This window comes from Podarcis filfolensis (genome assembly GCF_964270895.1).
Source record: "Podarcis filfolensis genome assembly, chromosome: 8".
In the NCBI taxonomy this organism is placed as follows: Eukaryota; Metazoa; Chordata; class Lepidosauria; order Squamata; family Lacertidae; genus Podarcis; species Podarcis filfolensis.
Window position 1 is genome coordinate 49,560,202 of NC_139611.1, and position 19,388 is coordinate 49,579,589.

The following is a 19,388-nucleotide window of genomic DNA, read 5'->3' on the forward strand; positions in this document are numbered from 1 at the left end:
CATTTTGCATGTTATTTTAACTAATATATACAATGCACACTTTCCCCTAATATGCACTTTTTTTCGTTCAAGGGCTGCACCGTAAAATCATGGGAAGTGTGAATTTTAAAGGATTGCTGTGTTTCAGTTCATGTACTGTTTCGTAATGTGAATTATGAAGGTTCATGATAAAATTCAAGCCAAACCAGATTTTCCCCACATCCCTACCAGAGAGCAAGTTCCCTTGAACATGGTGGGTTTTGAGTATGCCTAATTTTGCCCTGTGAATACGCCTGAGCTGCTGATCATAGTAAGACAGGTTCCACTGCAGTAAGCATTCTATTAAAGATTGTTTGGTCAAGGGCCTCTTTGGTCTGATCTGACACCACTTTCAGAAGATAACGCAGGACAGGCTAATTTCTGGGTAAACGAAATGCCGTGTGAAGCAGGCAGGAAAGAACTTTCAGCAGTAGTAATGATACTGGGTGTGAGAACGTGTTTTTAAAACACACCCAGTAACTTGTTTATTTTATCAAGACAATTTATACCCTGCCCTTATGGTGCAAAGCACAAGATAAGCAGTGGAAGTCACAGTGTGTAGCTGAAGCCAAATCATTCCTAAATCCTCATAAACTAAAAGCCTGCTGAAATTAGAAAACAGTTTCTGAGTGCTATATGAATTATCTTAAATTCGTAAGAAATCAAGGATATGAATTATTTCATCTTCCCAAGGCTTTTAATGTTCTCTTCCTTACAGAATTACAGTGTCAGCAGCCATGTTGGTGTACATAATAAAATTTCCAATACACCTGATTCTCAGAAAGCTTTCCCAACCCTCTTTGATTCTCCCAAAGAAAGAGCCCCACTAACCAAGCTGGAAAGCTCATTTCTTGCCAAAGATGTATTCGTTTTATTGTCACTTGACTTCCATCACTATTTTTTTTTTTTAGTTTCCTTTGCCAGTCTCTCCAAAGAGAATAGCCATACACTGTTGGCGATTCCAATAGTGCTATGCAGCTCATGACATGTACATTGAACGCATATTATTGAAAATCAATTATCTAGAAGCATAGCACAGCATTTTCCCCTTGGCATATTACTTGGGGTACACTATGCAGTTACTGGGGAATGGGACCTAGGTGCATGGAGACTTCTGTACACACAGAGGCTTTGTCAGTTCAGACATCTGTGCCCAGCACATTGATGCCAGGGGTTTTGTGCACTTGGAAGCTGAGACAGGGTTAGAGATGTATCCTTGATCCCATTCATATGATGAATGTGTCAAGGGGGTTCTATGCCAGGTAAAGTGATTTTACCACCTGTTTTAAATAAAGACAGCTGGCATGTTGCTAGATTTGTTCTTGCAGGCAGGCATGCACATACTCAACTGCTAGAAAGTACAGAATATTCAAATACAGAGGAAAGCCCACACTTACACAAAGTGCGGTACTCAGGAGGGACAGAAAAATGGGCATGATCCTGCTCTTCCTGCAGTGTGCATTGGGTTGTGGGTGTGGGTGTGGGTGCTATACTCTCAAACGTTTCTCCAATTTGCAGCCATTTGCACACCTGCCCACGGCCCCCAAAAAGGTTGACCAAGCCCTGTTCCACACATTGAGTCTACACAGTCTTTTGAAGAGTCTGTACAGTTTCTGAAGGCATGAAAAGGAAAAATAGCTCTTCTGGGGCCCACACCACTTCACAATACCCTTGTGTGGTAATTTAGACAAGCTTTTCTGGAAGAAAAGCAGAGGGTACAATTTAAAGGGTGGCAACATGAAGCCTTGGGAAGTCTGAAGCAAACCAATGACCTTAAATTTCCTTCCTCCTTACTTCACTAGCAATACCTTTTGCTTTTGAAAGTTGCAAAGCAACTTATAAATAATGAGTGTAGAGCAGAGATAGCAAAAGTGGAGGCTTCTGGATGTTGTTAGGCTTCAACTCCCAACAGCAAAGCCATCCAAGGGCCAAAGTAGTATTGAATATATATATTTGAAACGTGTAGTTGTAGCTGAAACAGTGTGAAGCTAGTGATCAATTTAGCTGTGTTTGTGTGTGTGTGTCAAAGAACTGTTCTAGTTTTTTGGTCTTCACAGATCATGAAGGAGGTCCGGAGAGCACTGTGCAATGCGTCAGCCGACGACAGTAAACTCCTGCTTCTCAGCGCAGTGGGTAGTGTCTTCTGCAGTGGCCTAGACTACTCCTATTTAATCGGCAGGTTATCTAACGATAGAAGAAAAGAAAGCACGAGGATCGCAGAAGCTATAAGGTGACTTTGTCTTGCCTCTGTTGCTCAGGAGTTGCTGTGCTTGGGGAGGAGGTCTTAAGATTTTTTTTAGTTTAGTTTTTGTGGTCACTGTACATGTTTATGTGTTTCTTTGCTTAATGGGGTTGTTGTAATTGAGTTGTTATTGTTTTTTATTTTGATTATGTATTTTGTGATTTTATTTTGTGATTTTATCTTGTGAACTGCCCTGAAAACTGTGGGTATAGGGCAGTATACTACTACTACTACTTCTACTACTACTACTACTACTAATAATAATAATAATAATTCACTTATACTAGCAGCCACTCTGAAGTTTTATTACAATCAAGAGGTATATACATTTTGTTAAAATAAACAAGCAAAATTATCATGAAGAACAGATACCCTCACAGCTTAGAAATCAGTGTAGGACAAACTAAAAAATTGTTGTTGTTGTCACTATTTTACCCAACTTTCACTCTAAGGCCCAAATGTGGGTTACAACATTGAAACACAATATATACAGCAGATGGCACACATAATCAAGCCTGGAGAGTTGACTTCAGTCAGGGATAGGGAAGCTGTCGGCCTCCAGAAGTTTGTTGGACTACAGCTCCCATCATTCCTGTCTGTTGGCCATGCTCACAGGGGCTGATGAGATCTGGAGTCCAGCAATGTCTGGACAGCCACCAGTTCCCCATCACTGGCTTGGGCAGTGATCCTTGGCGGGAGATGTTACAAGTGCGTCCCCATTTTCATCTGGGAAATTTGAAAGGGTTGAGCTCACCTGGAGATCACCAAGATGAAGTATAAGCTCTGTAGAGGTTTTGATTGTAGCTTTCCTTCCTTCTGGCATGTCAGATATTGCCTCGGGGACTTCAGCATATTCATAAATTTCAGCACTCATGATGATTCCTACCATGGCAGCCTTGCTTGATTAAAACAGGATTGTGCAATATGGCTGAGCCTAACAAAGGAGGTGTTCTGCTCTTTTCCTTAGAAGTAAGATGACCTCATTTACATGTAAATGGACTACCAGTGCTAAAATGTGGCCTTCCTTTAATAAGTGTCATATTATTTTTAATAGAAATCTGCCTAATGTGAAGCACGTTCCTTAAATCCGTTGCCAAACATGCTCCTTCCTGTTTGGAGCCCAATCCCAAACTGTTGCCAATTAGTGCCCATGCAATCATGACCCATTTGTGCCAATTATGTTTCTGGCTCGGTGTTGCGTTTGGGAAGGTCTGTAGCTCAGGGGCAGAGGACATACTTTGCATGCAAAAGATCCCAGCTCCAACCTCTGACCGCTCCGGGTAGGACTGGCTAGGGCTCCTACCTGAAATCCCAGAGAGTTGCTGCTTGTCAGAATAGACAATCCTGAGCTACATGGACTCAGTATAAGGTATCTTCCAATGTACTTGAAAAAACTTAGTTTGTAGTGTACCCAAAAAATTGCAGAGGAAATTGCCACTCAAATCAGGGGTGATTTCAGAAGTTGCACAGGCATTTTAAAGTTTCAGGAGGCTACAGTGTCATAAAGCAGGGGTAGGGAACTTTGCTCATCTCAAGGGCCACATTCCTTTCTGAGAAACTTTTCAGGGGCCACATGCCATGGGTTAGAGGCAAAAGTGAGCAGAATTTGGCCTTCGGTACAGCAAATTAGTTTCTTCACATGCAAGCCCATCCCTCTCTATCCTTCTGTCTAGACAAGCAAGAAGCATGATAAGAGTTCAGGAATACATTCCAGCCAGGAAGGAACCTTGCCAGGAGAGTGCACAGCATGGCTGCTGAGGGATGTGGCTCAGAGGAGAGTACAGCCTGAGGAGAGTCATGGGGGTTGCATTTGGACCCCCTGAACATGAGGTTCCCCATCACAAAGCCATCACATCTACGTATCTCAGGATCATCTGTTTTAAAGAATATTTGGGTGTTTCTCTTTTAAGGCATTGGGATGTGGGTGGTGCTGTGGGTTAAACCACAGAGCCTAGGACTTGCCGATCAGAAGGTCGGCAGTTCAAATCCCCACGACAGGGTGAGCTCCCGTTGCTCGGTCCCAGCTCCTGCCAACCTAGCAGTTCAAAAGCACGTCAAAGTGCAAGTAGATAAATAGGGGCCGCTCCAGCGGGAAGATAAACGGTGTTTCCGTGTTCTGCTCTGGTTCACCAGAAGCAGCTTAGTCATGCTGACCACATGACCCGGAAGCTGTCTGCGGACAAACGCCGGCTCCCTCGGCCTATAGAACGAGATGAGCACGCAACCCCAGATTCGGCCATGACTGGACCTAATGGTCAGGGGTCCCTTTACCTTTTAAGGCATAGAATCATAGAATCAAAGCACTGTAGAGTTGAGAGGGACCCCAAGGTTCATCTATGCAGGAATCACAACTAAGGAATCCCTAGCAGTGAGTTAAATGCCCATGCAACATTTGACAAATTAAAGACAGGCAGTCAGCCTGTTTGAAGGAGAGTGACAGCTGAGCCAGCACTGAATTCACTGGCATGTGTGCACCACTTGTTCAAGGGGCAAAGCCAGCCAGATGTGTAGGGCTCGCATTGCAGCTGAAGGATGCCTTTCTTCACCCTCCGTAGACATCAGGAAACCACCCCAAGCCAAGATGGGTGGGGAAGGGCTGCAGTCCAGCAGGCAGGGCATCTGCTTGGCATGTTGAAGGTGAATCAGTAAAAACAATGCTGAGTTAGATGGATCAAGGGTGTGTCCCAGTATAAGCCAACTTCTTAGGTGTACTTGCTGCTCCGGGGAGCTATAGATCAGCAGGTAACACATCTGCTTTGCACACAGAAGGTTCCAGGTTCAGTCTGTGGCATCTCCAGGTAGGGCTAGGGAAAAGGCTTCTGCCTGAAACCTTGGGGAGCCACTATCTGTCGGCATAGACAGTTCTGAGCCACATGGATCAATGGCCAGACCCATTATAAGGTAGCTTCCTGTGCTCCTATAGGTTGCAAAGGTGAATCCATTTTCAGAGGGAATAGGCATCAGTGCTAGGGAGTGGCTGTCTCCAATGGGCTTTATTTGTGAGGTTCTCTTAAGTTATCTGGGATGCGGGTGGCGCTGTGGGTTAAACCACAGAGCCTAGGACTTGCCAATTAGAAGGTCGGCGGTTCAAATCCCCGCGACGGAGTCAGCTTCCGTTGCTTGGTTCCTGCTCCTGCCATCCTAGCAGTTCGAAAGCACGTCTAAGTGCAAGTAGATAAATAGGTACCACTCCGTCGAGAAGGTAAACGGTGTTTCCGTGTGCTGCTCTGGTTCACCAGAAGCGGCTTAGTCATGCTGGCCACATGACCCAGAAGCTGTACGCCGGCTCCCTTGGCCAATAAAGCGAGATGAGCGCCGCAACCCCAGAGTTGCTCACGACTGGACCTAAATGGTCAGGGGTCCCTTTACCTTTACCTTTACCTTTACCTTTACCTTTACCTTAAGTTATCTGGCTCCCTTGCCAAAGGTTTCACTCGAATCCAGCAAGGTCATTCTCAAGTTTGTTTCCTTTTATTGCATCACTATATATTGTAATCATATACCGTATTTTTCCCTCTATTACACGCAGATTTTTTCTCCTAAAAAGTAAGGGGAAATGTCTGTGCGTGTTATTGAGCGAATGTGTGGTCCCTGGAGCTGACAAGCGCGAGTGAAGGCAAAAATCAGGCAAATATCAAATCGTCCGGAGAAGGGAGGAAAGGAGGAAGCTGCTGCTTTCCTGCATTCTGCCTCAGGGTCTTACTGCCCACCCGCTTCTGTTTCCTTACTGTGTTTGCTCAAACGGAACAAAGAGCAGAGAAAACCCCTCCCCTCCAGGCAAGCAGAGCGTCCTTCCTTCTAATTCCTCTCCGTGCGTCTGGGACTCGAAGGCAACATGCAGGTTGGGGGGGGAGAGAGAGAGAGCTGGTTGGCTTGTGGGGGGGGGACTTTTGCCTTCCTTTCCTCCCTCCGGTAAAACCCCTCTCCTGCATTCTTAGCCAGCTGCTTCTCTGCACACCCCTCTCCTTGTCGCTTCTATGTTTTTCCTTCCCTCCCTACTTAAAACGTGGTTCCAATCACGGATCCACATGGATCCTCAGGATCTTTGCATTGAGTCACCCCAAATTCACCATCAGATCACATAGCATGTCCATGGCTACAGTCTGCACCAAAAAAATCACGCACCCACTGTTGCCTGGGGCTGCAATGGTACAAAAACGTGGTTACAAAGCATGGATCCACATGGATCCTCAGGATCTTTGCATTGGGTCACCCCAAATTCACCATCAAATCACATGTCTGTGGCCACAGCATGAAGCACAAAAATGATACATCCACTGTTTCATTCAGAATTTTTTTTTCTTGTTTTCCTCCTCTAAAAACTATGTGCGTGTTATGGTCAGGTGCGTGTTATCGAGCGAAAAATACGGTATATATTACACGCACATTAACACAGAAGGTTTCCAAGCAGGGCACAGCATGCAGAAAAGGGAACAAAAATGCAAAATAACAGAGGTTCTGCACTAAAAAGTGTTCTCAGAATTGCCAGCAATTTCCGGTAATTTCCCAATGGGTTGATTGACATTTTTTGGAATGTGATTAATAACAGTTCTCCTTCTCTAAAACTGCAGGGATTTTGTCAAAGCTTTTATCCAGTTTAAGAAGCCAATCGTGGTTGCGATCAATGGACCTGCTCTCGGCTTGGGGGCTTCCATTTTGCCACTCTGCGACATTGTTTGGGCGAGTGAAAAGGCCTGGTTTCAGACACCTTATGCAACTATTCGCCTCACTCCAGCCGGCTGCTCTTCGTACACGTTCCCACAGATACTGGGTGTCGCTCTGGTAAGTCTGCTTCCTGGATGATTTCGGTGGTCCAAATCCAGGCAAATGGCTTGGATCTAAAAGTGCCCTTCTGCAGCCACAAAGCCTCATTATCAGCTCATAGAGAAACCATTTCTGACTTAACGGAAGAGGATTGCACAAGGAAAGTGAGCTGAACCCAGAGTTTCTCTTCTGTTGGGACAAATCCTCATTCAACCATACGTTCAATGTTGCTTGCTATTTCTTCCCCTGAATCCCATACCTTTATGGTTTTAACTCACTTAATGCAAACCGAGTCCTTACGCTTTTTCAGCCTGAGGGCAGCATCCCCTCATAGCCAAACTTCTGGGGGCCACATGCCAGTGTTGGCGGAGGGGCTGAGGCAAAATTGGGCGGAGCAAGACCCGTGACTCTTACCTTTGTACCAGAGGCTACATTCCAGCCATGCAGAAGTCTGAGGAGGCTCTACACACACATTTCAGAGTCTTGACTCAAATATGTTTGATTGCAGGCAAATGAAATGTTGTTCTGTGGAAGGAAGCTAACAGCACAAGAAGCCTGCAGCAGAGGACTCGTCTCCCAGGTTTTCTGGCCCACAACGTTCGGGCAAGAAGTGATGTTGAGGGTGAAGGAAATGGCATCCTGCAGTGCAGTGGTAAGAAACGGGCAGTCACTGGGATTGGCTGAGGCATGACAATGTTCATTTTTGGAAACGAAACTCACAAACTGATATAGGAGTGTGGAGACATGGATTTAAGCTTGGAAATATAAGAAACCAAAACTGATAGGTTTGCCCGTTTGTATAAAAGCATCAGCTACAATAACCATATATATATATATATACACACCCACACATAATACACACACACACACACACACACACACACACACATATATATATATATATATATATATATATATATATATATATATATATATATATTTGGAATGCTTCTGGTTTCTTAACAAAAGTCTTTTTAAACATTTTTTTTTCAATTCATTATATATCATTTCCCAATAATTTTTAACCCTTTTGCATTCCCACCACATAAGATAAAATGTACCATCTTTTTCTTTACATTTCCAACAGGTTTTAGATCCCTTTTTATACATTTTTGCCACTTTCTCTGGTGCAATGTACCATCTATACATCATTTTCATATAATTCTCTTTCAGTAAGATACAATCTATCATTTTAAAATTCACCTTCCACATCTTTTCCCAGTCTTCCAATTGTATATTATCAACTAAATCCTGAGCCCACTTTATTTGTGCTGACTTTACCATTTTATCCAGCGTTTCCCCATATAACAGGAGATTATACATTTTTTAAAAGTAATTTCGTATCATTATAATATCCTTAGGTGCTACCTGGCTTGCTCTATTTTTCAGCCTGAAGGGAATAGTTAAGACTTCTTTTATGTATTTACTTTAAAAGCTAATCTCATCTCTTCCAGAAACTTCTAGTTAATAACTAACTAATAACTAATAACTAATAACTTCTAGTTAAATTTAATAATAATTTAATATACTGTAAACCACCCTGTTATCTTCAGGTGAAGGGCAGTATATACATTTAATAAATAACAACAACAACAACAACAACAACAACAACAACAACAACAACAACAACATAATTAATATGCAGTGCTTTGAGGACTCTAAAAAACTACATAAAAATATTTTGTTATTCTTGTTGCTGCAATCTTGGGGGGCTTTTTAGGGAAAGCTGGCAAGGATGCATAATCCTTTACCTGGGACATTTTATTCAGGGATGGGGAGCCATGTTTGTCTAAGGACTGCATTATCTTCTATGTGATCGGGGGGGGGCATGTCATTGGTGGGCGAAGGCAAGGGCAAAAGTGGGCAGAGCAAGAAGTGTAAATTTGAGCTTTGTACAGTAGGCTAGTTTCTACAGACATTCCTCTCTCTCTTCTCAATCCAGGCAAGCAAAGAGGCATTATCAGAGTTGAAGGACACATTTCAACCAGACAAAAGGAGAGGGTGTGAACCAGGGTGGGTGACAGGTGTTGCTTGAGTGGGTGGGTGGCATGGGGAGATCCTCAAGGGCCAAACAGAGAAATTCGGGGAGCCTGTGGGTGGACTCTTAAGCCCGGAATAAGCTTGCGTTGGTAAATAGATGGGTGAACTGGTGGATAGGAGTAGTGTTAAGCACTCTCCCTTCTGCCCACCAGTTTTCCCCTGCAAATTTCTTCCCCACCCCTGGAGCAGGGAATATTTTTCCATGTTGTCTGGCAAACATATGACAAACCCAACTTCATCAGAACAAACCCAACTTCCTCCATCCTGTTTCCAACAGGCGCCAACCAGATCCTTCTGAGAATCATCTTTGCTAAGCTTGCTTTTTATAATTTGGATACCTAAATCTGCCTTATAATGAGCCAGACCATTATTCTATGTAGCCCAGTGCTGCTTATGGAAACATTGTGGGGCTCATGGTGTCACAGGCACTAGCCAATCAAGGCTATGAGCTTCTGCTGCAGACTCAGTTTCTCAGAGATCCACTTCAGAGAGGAAATCGTTCATTTGCACAGACTACATATGCACAGTAAAAGTTCTTCAAGAGTAGTCCTGATTTTCAAATAATGTGTCATGTGTGGGATCTGATTTTCAACCCAAAGAAAAATAGAATATTTTTCTCACCTTTTATAATAAAAGATTGTAGCTCTGCCACACACTTCTCCAGCAAAGACAGAGCAGGTACTTGTTTCAGAGGCAGGGTTTGGAGACACAGTGAGGCACTTTTAATTAAATGAATTGCAGATAACATCTCACGTGGCATGAGAACCACAAAGAAGCACAGACTGAAAAGGCACTGAAGCTCTTGCGGATAGTGCCGATAAGCACATAAATTGATCTGACAATACCCCCAGCCGGATCCTGCATTCCCCATTGTTGTTTCCATTGTTATCCTTGTTTCTGATTTCATAAGATGATGAAATGTAGCTATGCACATAAGGAAGCCTGTAAAACAAGGGTGGGGAGTGTCAGGTCTGTATTTCTGACCCTCAGGACCAGGGCTGGCCCAAGACATTTTGCCACTTGAGGCAAAACAGAAAATGGTGCTCTGCCACCACTGTCTCTGCTGCCGCCGCCTCCTGAGGCAACTGGGGGCAGCCTGGGGAAGCCCCAGCGCACTGAAGGCAACAAGAGAAGCAAAATGGAGGCCTGAAAGGAGCAGGCAGTTGCAGCCTCACTCTTCCCAGGCAGTGGCTGTGGGCAAAAAGCACAGGAAAAGTCCGGTAGCATGGTCCTCAGGGGCCCAGATTTGCCACCCCTCCCAGCTGCCCCGAGCCTGCCACCTGAGGCAACTGAGGCTACCCCTCACTTGCCTGGGTAGAAGAATGTGTGTACATGTGTAGAAATGTCTGGCTTTGCATGGCAGGAAGGCAACCTGTTGTACAAAGGTACAGTGGTACCTCGGGTTACATACGCTTCAGGTTACATACGCTTCAGGTTACAGACTCCACTAACCCAGAAATAGTACCTCGGGTTAAGAACTTTGCTTCAGGATGAGAACAGAAATCACACGGCGGCAGCGAGAGGCCCCATTAGCTAAAGTGGTACCTCAGGTTAAGAACAGTTTCAGGTTAAGAACGGACCTCAAGAACGAATTAAGTTCTTAACCCGAGGTACCACTGTATATCATCCTCACAGCTCTACTCACTTTTTTTCTCGGGCTCCACCCATGGCTGGCCTGCAGCCCCAGAAGGCTGCCCATGAGGGGAGCATGGACTTCAGAATAAAAAAGCTCCCATTTCCACTGTAACAGAAGAAGAAAGAGTGGTCAGGCGGAGAGTCACGAGCGAAGGTTACAGTGCTCAATGAGCAATGAGCAACCTTCCAGGGGCCACATGCCAAAACTGGCTGGGACCAGAGGCAGAAATTGGGCAGAGCAACAGGTGTGCCTCTTACTTTGATATCTTAGGCTACATTCCACCCCCAACAAAAGGCAGAGGCTTCTACACATACATCTCTCCATCCAGGCATTATTGCGTTTCAAGGACACACTGCATCCAATAAACAGCACATGGAGAAGGTACAGAGTACCTAGTGAGGGTTGTGGCATGGAGAGAGGTCTGAGGGCCAGATAGATAGGCTTTGAGGGCCACATTCTACCCTGAGGCCTGAGACTCCCTACCGCTGGTCTAGCACATAAAATAAAAGTCTGCCAGAACAAAAAGTAATTCAGTAACTGGTGGGAAACGTTGCATAAAGAGGCCAACTGCACATCATGGAGCCAGGTGCTCCATAATCTGGCTTTAGCCACTGAGAAGACCTTTTCTCTTGTCCCATCCAGACATTCTTCCCCCATAGGTGAGACACAGATAAGGGTCTCACCTTCTGGTCAGAGTCCAGAGACCTTCCAAGCTGCATAGGAAAAAAGGCATCATCTTAGCTGTTTCATCCTTTCTCCAACCATCTCTTGTCACCCCATTATCCCACCATCCAACTACAGTACTTAGAAAATGAATGTGTTAGATTTAGAACCCTCCTTGCCTCTTCTCTGGGGTTGTTTGTTTCACTAACATTCAGATGTTTGGTTCCTCCTAAACTCCTAATCTGGCCGTCCTCTTGTGTAGTGACACTGGCCTCACTCATAATGGGTTTTACAGAGTTTCTACCTCAGGAGCACCTACTAACACTTTTGCAGCTGCGTTCTGGGCCAGCTGATGTTTCCAAAGAGTGAATAAATTGAAATGATGAAATGGGCTTAACAATTTCTTTTCTTAGGTACTGGAAGAATCTAAATGCCTGGTCCGGAGCTTCCTTAAATCTGGCCTCGAAGATGTGAATGAGAAAGAATGTCAGATGTTAAAACAGCTCTGGAGTTCTTCCAAAGGACTAGATTCATTGTTCAGTTATCTGCAAGACAAAATATACGAAGTCTGACATCCTTGCGCAACTCTGAAAGAGCAGGGAGGAAGAATGTTCCAAGAGTAAAGCGATTTCAGGCGTCACCAGGGTTTGAGAAAATAATATAAAAATCAAACCCAGACCCAGCAAATCCTTCAGAGGAATTTGTGATAGTGTATCTAACATACCTATGGTTGTGTCAGTTTCCTTGTGAGTTAAATAGAGAAGTTCAGTGGCTGTTCCTAGCAGGTTTGATTATTGTTCGACAAAGGAAGAGACAGATGTGTTAAGAACTGCATCTCAATGTACACTTGCCTAGAGAGAAGTGTACATTGCATGTGCTAGAAAGCACGAGTGTATCCCATCAAGGCATACTGCAAAAATCAATTGTTGTCTCTTTTTTAAAATTTAATTTATTCTTGCTACTGTAAGCAACTTATCTTTGCGTTGACCCAAGTGGCTCAGTTTAGAATTTGGGCCGAAGCCACGCTTTCAGGGCCCACTTTAGAAATAGTTTAATAATTTTGTTTTGTTCGTTGAAAGAATAACCATGGAAAAAATTTAAAAGGGGAGAGTATAATTTATATGTATGATGTAAAAAAAAATATTTTGGAGAAAAGAAAAAGAACCTACTTGGATTTGTGTTTTCCCCGCTCTGTTTGTGAATTTATTTAATTTATTTATTTGTGTCTTGCTCTGTGTGTGTGTGTGTGTGTGTGCGCGCACATACAGACACATTTGATTGTTCGTCTAGTTAATATATAATTATCATTTTCAGATTTCCCCGGATTGGACAACTGTTTTGCACGAGTACACAAGCTCTGTGGTTTACAATAAACGAATTGAGCTGTGCGTACAATAAAAACAATATAAAGCAGGAATGCTGTAGGGCATTAAAAAGCAGCAGAGAGTAGACATCATTTTAGATACCTTAAGAAAACCAATCAAATGCCGAAGCTGTGAGTTTTAGACAAGTCTCCTCCTGACAACTTGAGGCATAGGTAGCAGGTGCTACATTTAAAAGAAAAGCTAATATGTTTACTATTTTCTTATTAGCTCAACATTAATAACAGGGTGAATGGTGCCTAACTTGTGGCGCCAACAAAGGATTAAGCATTCCTTTGTGCTATGAAACTTAGAACCTTACCTTCATGAGCCTCCTTCCCCAGATGTGATGTAGTATATTTTGGAAAACGTTGAGAGAGGCCAGCAAGAAGCTGCTAGAGGATCATGAATTAGATGGGGAAAGGCTTTCATACTTCTTTCATTCTCCAACCCTCGGTGGCCAGACTCTCCACAGGTTTCCCTCAGGACAGTCTATGGTCATTTGCTATTAGAATGTGACCCTAATGAATAGATTCTTCCATTTTGCATCAGTTTATTATGTGTTTGAAGTCTCTGGAAAAATACCAGAAGGAATGCGTTCTTCAGATTAAGCAAAGAAGCTGGCAAGTCCAATCAAGATAAAAGGTGTGGGCTGTTCTAGTGCTTTGTATGGCGGCTCTGCATCTTCCGACTACTCTAAAAAATTATTGTTCTCTTAAGATTGCAAAAAAGAAAAAAAAGGAATCCTGGGAACAGACTGAGGGTTCACATTATCTCTCAGATTTCATGGAATACAGAGATTGACTTCCACGATTTCCCTATCTGTCTGTCTGTCTGTCTAGTTTGCTGCCCTTTCAAGGTTAAGTAGAACACACTTTCCATTTCTTTTTACTTTTCAGAGGTTCCAAATTAGACTACTGGGCTTGGATTTTTTTTTATTTTGTTCCGTTTTTTGCTTCATATTTGGCAAAGCTTCACCTTCTAGTTAGAGCACATCCACGGGAATCTACTTACAAATCAATGCAGAGTCTGGCTTCTTGTTCAGATTTGTCTAAATATTTTTGGAAAGCAATATTCAAGGTGGCTTGTGGAATGCTTGTTACCCACAAGTGTTAGAAGCCAAGGCCGCATTCCTCAGTCAAGGGCTGATGCCTCCCTTATTCTCAGCCGTGAACCGTCTTAACAAACCCACAAATCATTTTCGTCCAGTTGACTTCCATAGAGTCAATGTGTGAACTGGAGTCATACGCTTGAATGTACACTTGCAGGGCAAATAATTGCATTGAAATATATGGGGAAACATCTTTCAAAAACATGCTTTCATGTCTCTAAACAAGTGATGCAACCCCAAATGATGTGTTAGACATTTTAACGAACCAGTGGAAAGTCCTTGCAGCATGGGAAAATTATTGCTCTGTGTAGACTCTTGGGAGTGCGACATTTTGGGTTTTGAACAGCAGTTTTTCTTAATGTATCTGATTTTTCAACATTGTTTCTTCAACAGCATTTTCAAAACCGTCTCATTTGCCTTGGCAAATTAATAGCTGAACAAAACTGAGTACCATTTCTTCATAAAAATTAACTCTGAAAACTCTAAAGCTTTCAAAAAAAAAGAATCATGTTTAGGTGGTTAATTTAATTTCCATTTAATTTTTTTAAGAAAAATGGGCAGTGATTATTTTTTAATACACTTCCTTATTTTGTTTTCTCTTTCTATTGTCACTGGGTATTCAGCTGTATAGGTATACTGTATATATTAGACCGAATACTTTTATGAATATTCACAGTATTTAATTAAAAAATACATGCAAATTTGTTGTTAAGTATGTTATATTATTTCATGTAAATTGTTTTGTACAAATCTTTAAGGATTGGCAGTTTTTGCATTTGTAGATACGGTAAAATGAAACAATTTATTTCTGTGTGTTTCTCTTGCATGTACATTTTCGCTGTACATAAAGTGTGGCTTTAGTTGGGTAACCTTCTGTTTCAATGAATAAGCTGTCCAACTTTAATAAGTATATATTTTCAAAAATATAAACTTTTATATTTCCGTGGTAGATTAGGGTAAGCGTTTTAGGCAATCTTTTTCCACAATGGTTAACCATTATTTTAATCTCAAGCATCCTGGGGTTGGTGCCAATTGTTTTCCTCTTAGAATTCTAATACACACTTTTACACTTATATATGCAGGCAGGGTGTTGTTTTATTATTTCTTTTGTTTTTTCCCCAACCTTGAAATAACAGAGTTTAAGGTACAATTTGTAAATTTAGTGCATTTGTGAATAAGCCTTACCACTAGGTTGAATCAAATGTTGTTAACTGCATAAGTAAGATGGAGGGTCCAGTTAGATGTGATGGCAACAGACCCATGTTGTAGAACATTTATTCTTCTTGTTATAGTTGCCATCATGCAGATATAAAAATAGAGGATGGGGAAAACTTCATGCCGGCCACCTTTCTTCACACATCTTTTTCCCCACTGAAACTCCCCCCTCCGCTCAAGTTGCCTCCTCCTATCCAGACTCTAAAACCAGGTATAAGCTCTCTAGAGGGGCAAGTTGCTAGGGAGAGGTGGTTCTCAGGATAGGAAACACACAGACAGAGAAAGTGTTCAGTACAACCTACCTTCTAAGGAATGTGTTATGTCATCATCATGTCTAATTAGATCTGAAGAAATTTCCTCTAACACCCCCCCCCCCCCGTTGAAGCATTCAGACATTTGGCAAATTTAGAATGCAAGGCCTTAATTTTTTTCCTTGTGATATGGATTAATACGGGTTGTTTCTTTCAAACAACATAGTTAGGCTTGTCGGTGTGGGTATTGTTTGATATAAACTCTGCATACTGTCTGCCCAGCCACATTACTCAATCTCAGGCTCTCTCTTTTTTCGGTGGCTGGGTCTATAAAAGTCAAATCTGACTGAAGCCAACTCTCTTTAGGAGGCACTAAAGAAGTTTACATAAGGGACTTACAGACAATCTTAATCGTAGTGCATCTAAGTACTCCGTTTCCTGGATGTGTTATCTCTGTCTACCCAATTAACTGTATGTTTTTAAGCCATACTTAAATCTCTTTGCCACTACTTTAAATACCACACAGGAATTTAATTGCTAATTCACTGACATTGTCAACAGGATTTTAACTTCTAGGGAATAATATATATAAATATATATGTATCTTCCATTAAAAAAAATAAGGACCAAAGAGTTATCAATTATCCTAATGAATGAAGTTAAAAAAAACGAAGCAGTTTATCTGTACAGCAAAGGGTCGTCTGTTGATTCCCTTTCAACATGCATTTTGTATCATTCATTTCAGGGATAGAGAAAAGGGCAGGATAGCCATTGTGGGTCTATCTGCTTTTAACATGTTGGAACATGAAAGATAGCCAGTAAAGATGGAGTGCCTATTGGTAAGGCTTATTACCAAACTTTGGAGATAAAGCAAATAACCAAAAAAAAAAAAAGCAGAATTGCAAATTTAATCTGTGAAGATTGTTTGATTTCTAATGAGTGTCTTGCACAAAGGAATTAAAACATTTTCTGATTAGGCCCATAAGTTATTTTGTTGTCCAAATAGCATAGAATAAGATGGGAACAGTTTCCAATATTTGTGATGAAGGAGAGTGCACAGTATATAACAAATATGAGGGTATAGGGCACCCCTTAACCACAGTGTTGTAAATAATATTTTGGAAGCTAGTTCAGTACTAGTTTCTTCTGATTTATCAAATATTGACTGTCTAGATCAAATTGTACACAATATATTTGTCAATGGTCCTGTAAACTAGTGTATGAACACATTTTTCTGGGTGCCTTAGAAGTTGTATTTTTCATGTGTGTTAATATGCAGTATTTATACATTGTGAGAAGCTGCTTTGAATAAAAACATTGAAACTTCCATTTTCTGACTTTGGGGTTATAAAAATGGCCATGGTGAGTTTTGCCAAGGAGTGTCAACGTGTATATCCATTACTGCCAACATCAAACTTAAGGGGAAGGTGCATGCCAGATTTTCCAAGCAGTCACAGGGGGTTCTTCACCCATGATAAAGGCCTGACATCATCACCTGGCAACCTAGGGGAATTTCTCCAGCAGGGCCTACCAGCACCAACCTCAGCCCCTCCACGTTGGACAGTTGGGTCTGTGAGCCTTCCTTTACATATCCCCAATGTCCTGGCATGACACTAGGTAAGACGCTTTGGGGTATTGTGATTAATCAAGATATTGATCACTGCACTCGGCAGAAGAGGGCCTTCAGTGGAGATCTTATCAGGAGATCATTTCTGCCCTCCCATTAGTCCTACTGAGGACCTTTCTCTTCCAGCAAGCCTTTTCAATCCTTATCTTTCCCAGGCTGTCTCTGTGTTGGAATTGTTCTAAGCTGTTTTATCATTTGAGGGTTTGCTGCCATGAGCCCCTTTAGGAGGAGGGCGAGATGTAAATTTAATTCATGCGTAAATGTAATATGGCGGCTCTCACCCACCCTTGCAGGTAAGATGGACAGGTAAGCCCATCAAGCTCAACTTAAGAGGTGCCCGCCAAAGTAACTTTTCCTAGTATTCCTTCACACCTGAAACTGTCCCTGCACACGTCCAAAGCAAGTCAAAGGATAGATGAGTCCATATATCATGGTCAACCACCTTACAAAACATGCCTGTTACAGCCACACCGCATTGTAATAACACACTTCATCAGAGAATGTGCATGAGCTTTCTACCTGCATGTGCCATCATTTCTCCTTGCCTTGCTATTATTATTATTATTAATTGAGTTTTCAGTTTTATAGTTGCAACATTTTCCATTCTTTTACAGCAGTCATTTTGGACTTCCCACCCAGCGTTCCATAACAGTTCTTTACAAATCTTACTTGGCTGAATACACATTAATTCCTTCACCTTATTTTCCACATTCTCATAACCTTTACATTGTCAACTGCTGGTCATAAGATACCCCCTGCCTGGAATTTATATTTGAGATCAATTTTTGTTTTGTAAATATTCCCCTAAATACTCCCACTCCTCATCCATTTGTCATCTTGGTTTCTTACTTTAGATATCATCCTTGCAAGCTCACCATATTCAATTCATTTATTTAACCGTTGTTCTTCCCCTGGGGTCTCTTTGTTTCCAATATATTGCATATACCATACTCACAGCTGTTGTTGCATATAGAAATAGTTTGTGGTTTTTTGGGGGTAACTCATTCCCAAGCATGCCTAGAAGGAATGCTTCCAGTTCCTTGGAATTTGTGAATTTCAATTTTTAAAAAAACTCGTACACTATCTCCCATAATTCCTTTGCCCGGTTGCATTTCCACCATAAATGAATAAATGTGCCCTCAACTTCTAGCCATTTCCAACAAAGTTTTGAGCCTCTTTTATACATTTTAGCCAATTTAACCGGTGTCAAATACCATCTATATTGCATTTTTTGCTTATTTTCTCTTATTTGATAGCATTCAGAAATGTTCAGTGTAAAATTCCATAATTTTCCCCATTCAACGATTTCGATTTCAATATTATGCCCAATGTCAATGACCCTTTTTATCATTGCCTCCTTTATAAGTTCATCTTTAGTCTCCCATTCTAACAATAATTTATATAATTAGAAATTAATTTTTATTAGGTCCCAAAATCCCTTTTTCTAATTCTGAACCTTCTTTATCTTTTTTCTTTATCTTTTTTTAAACACTTCCCTTGTTTGAAAATAGTGAAACTAGTCAGGTATCCAGTTAGAAATCTCCTGTCTATCTCTTAATTTTATATTACCTTCTTGATATTCAAGCAGATCTTTATACTTTCCCCAAGTCCTATCCATATTTACCCTTGCTGCAACTGCTTCTACCAGTGATATCCAGCCAGGAGTTTTTCTTTCTAAGATATCTCTATGTCTCATCCAGACCTTATATAAACTTCTAATCACATGATTAAAAAATCCCTTGTGAACCTTGGTTTTTTCGTACCATAGGTACGCATGCCACCTATAAATCAAATTGGCCCCTTCTAAATCCAATATGTTCACATCCTTCAGTTCAGTCCATTCTTTCATCCAACTTAAACAAGTTGCTTCATAGTAGAGTTTCAGATCTGGAAGAGCAAATCCCCCCTCTTTGCCTTTCATCTATTAATATTTTATATTTAATCCTCAGTTTTTTTCTTTTGCCATAGAAAATTTGATACGTCTTTTTTCCATTGTGTAAAGCCTTGCTGCAATTAATTCCTGGACTAATTGATCAGTTTCTCATGTCATCCACGTTGTGAAACTATGACTATCAGGTCTGGAACAAACCTGGCTCAGAAAATGCAGTTTGAATTTAAATGGGTGTCAGCTATTGTATTTGAGCTAAGTGGACCTCAAATCTGATCCAGCAGGACTCTTCCCATAACAGGGACATTCAAAGCAAATGGGAAATTGACAGCATCTGGAAGACCAAAGATTCCATCTTCTCTGGTGTATATTTGCTTGAGTTCCATTTGATATCCCATTTGATACATTGTGATACTTCACTTCCAAATCTAAATTTAAACAGTCAATATTTAGCAGTATTGAGTAACTAAAACAAATCTTCTTTAACATTTGATATGCAATGGTATTTTGTATTTCATAGCCTTTTGCAGGTAGCGTACAAACACACACACACACACACCAACCATTGTTTT

At 41.6% G+C, this 19,388-nt stretch overlaps 1 protein-coding gene and 1 long non-coding RNA gene across 3 annotated transcripts in view; both read left to right on the forward strand.

The window, feature by feature from the left end:
- CDYL2 (chromodomain Y like 2) overlaps positions 1-16,628 on the forward strand; it is a 72,507-nt gene extending 55,879 nt beyond the window's left edge. For both annotated transcript variants that reach the window (XM_083629824.1, XM_083629825.1), the window contains exons 4-7: positions 2,076-2,248; positions 6,832-7,042; positions 7,533-7,676; positions 11,777-16,628. In XM_083629824.1, coding sequence (XP_083485950.1) covers positions 2,076-2,248; positions 6,832-7,042; positions 7,533-7,676; positions 11,777-11,935 — 687 coding nt within the window. In that variant the 3' untranslated portion in view covers positions 11,936-16,628. The remainder of the gene's footprint in view (positions 1-2,075; positions 2,249-6,831; positions 7,043-7,532; positions 7,677-11,776) is intronic.
- LOC310769997 lies at positions 10,001-10,905 on the forward strand. Its single transcript, XR_014551916.1, has 2 exons — positions 10,001-10,441; positions 10,675-10,905. It is a non-coding gene; the product is annotated as an uncharacterized lncRNA (long non-coding RNA).
- Positions 16,629-19,388: the final 2,760 nt, after the last annotated feature.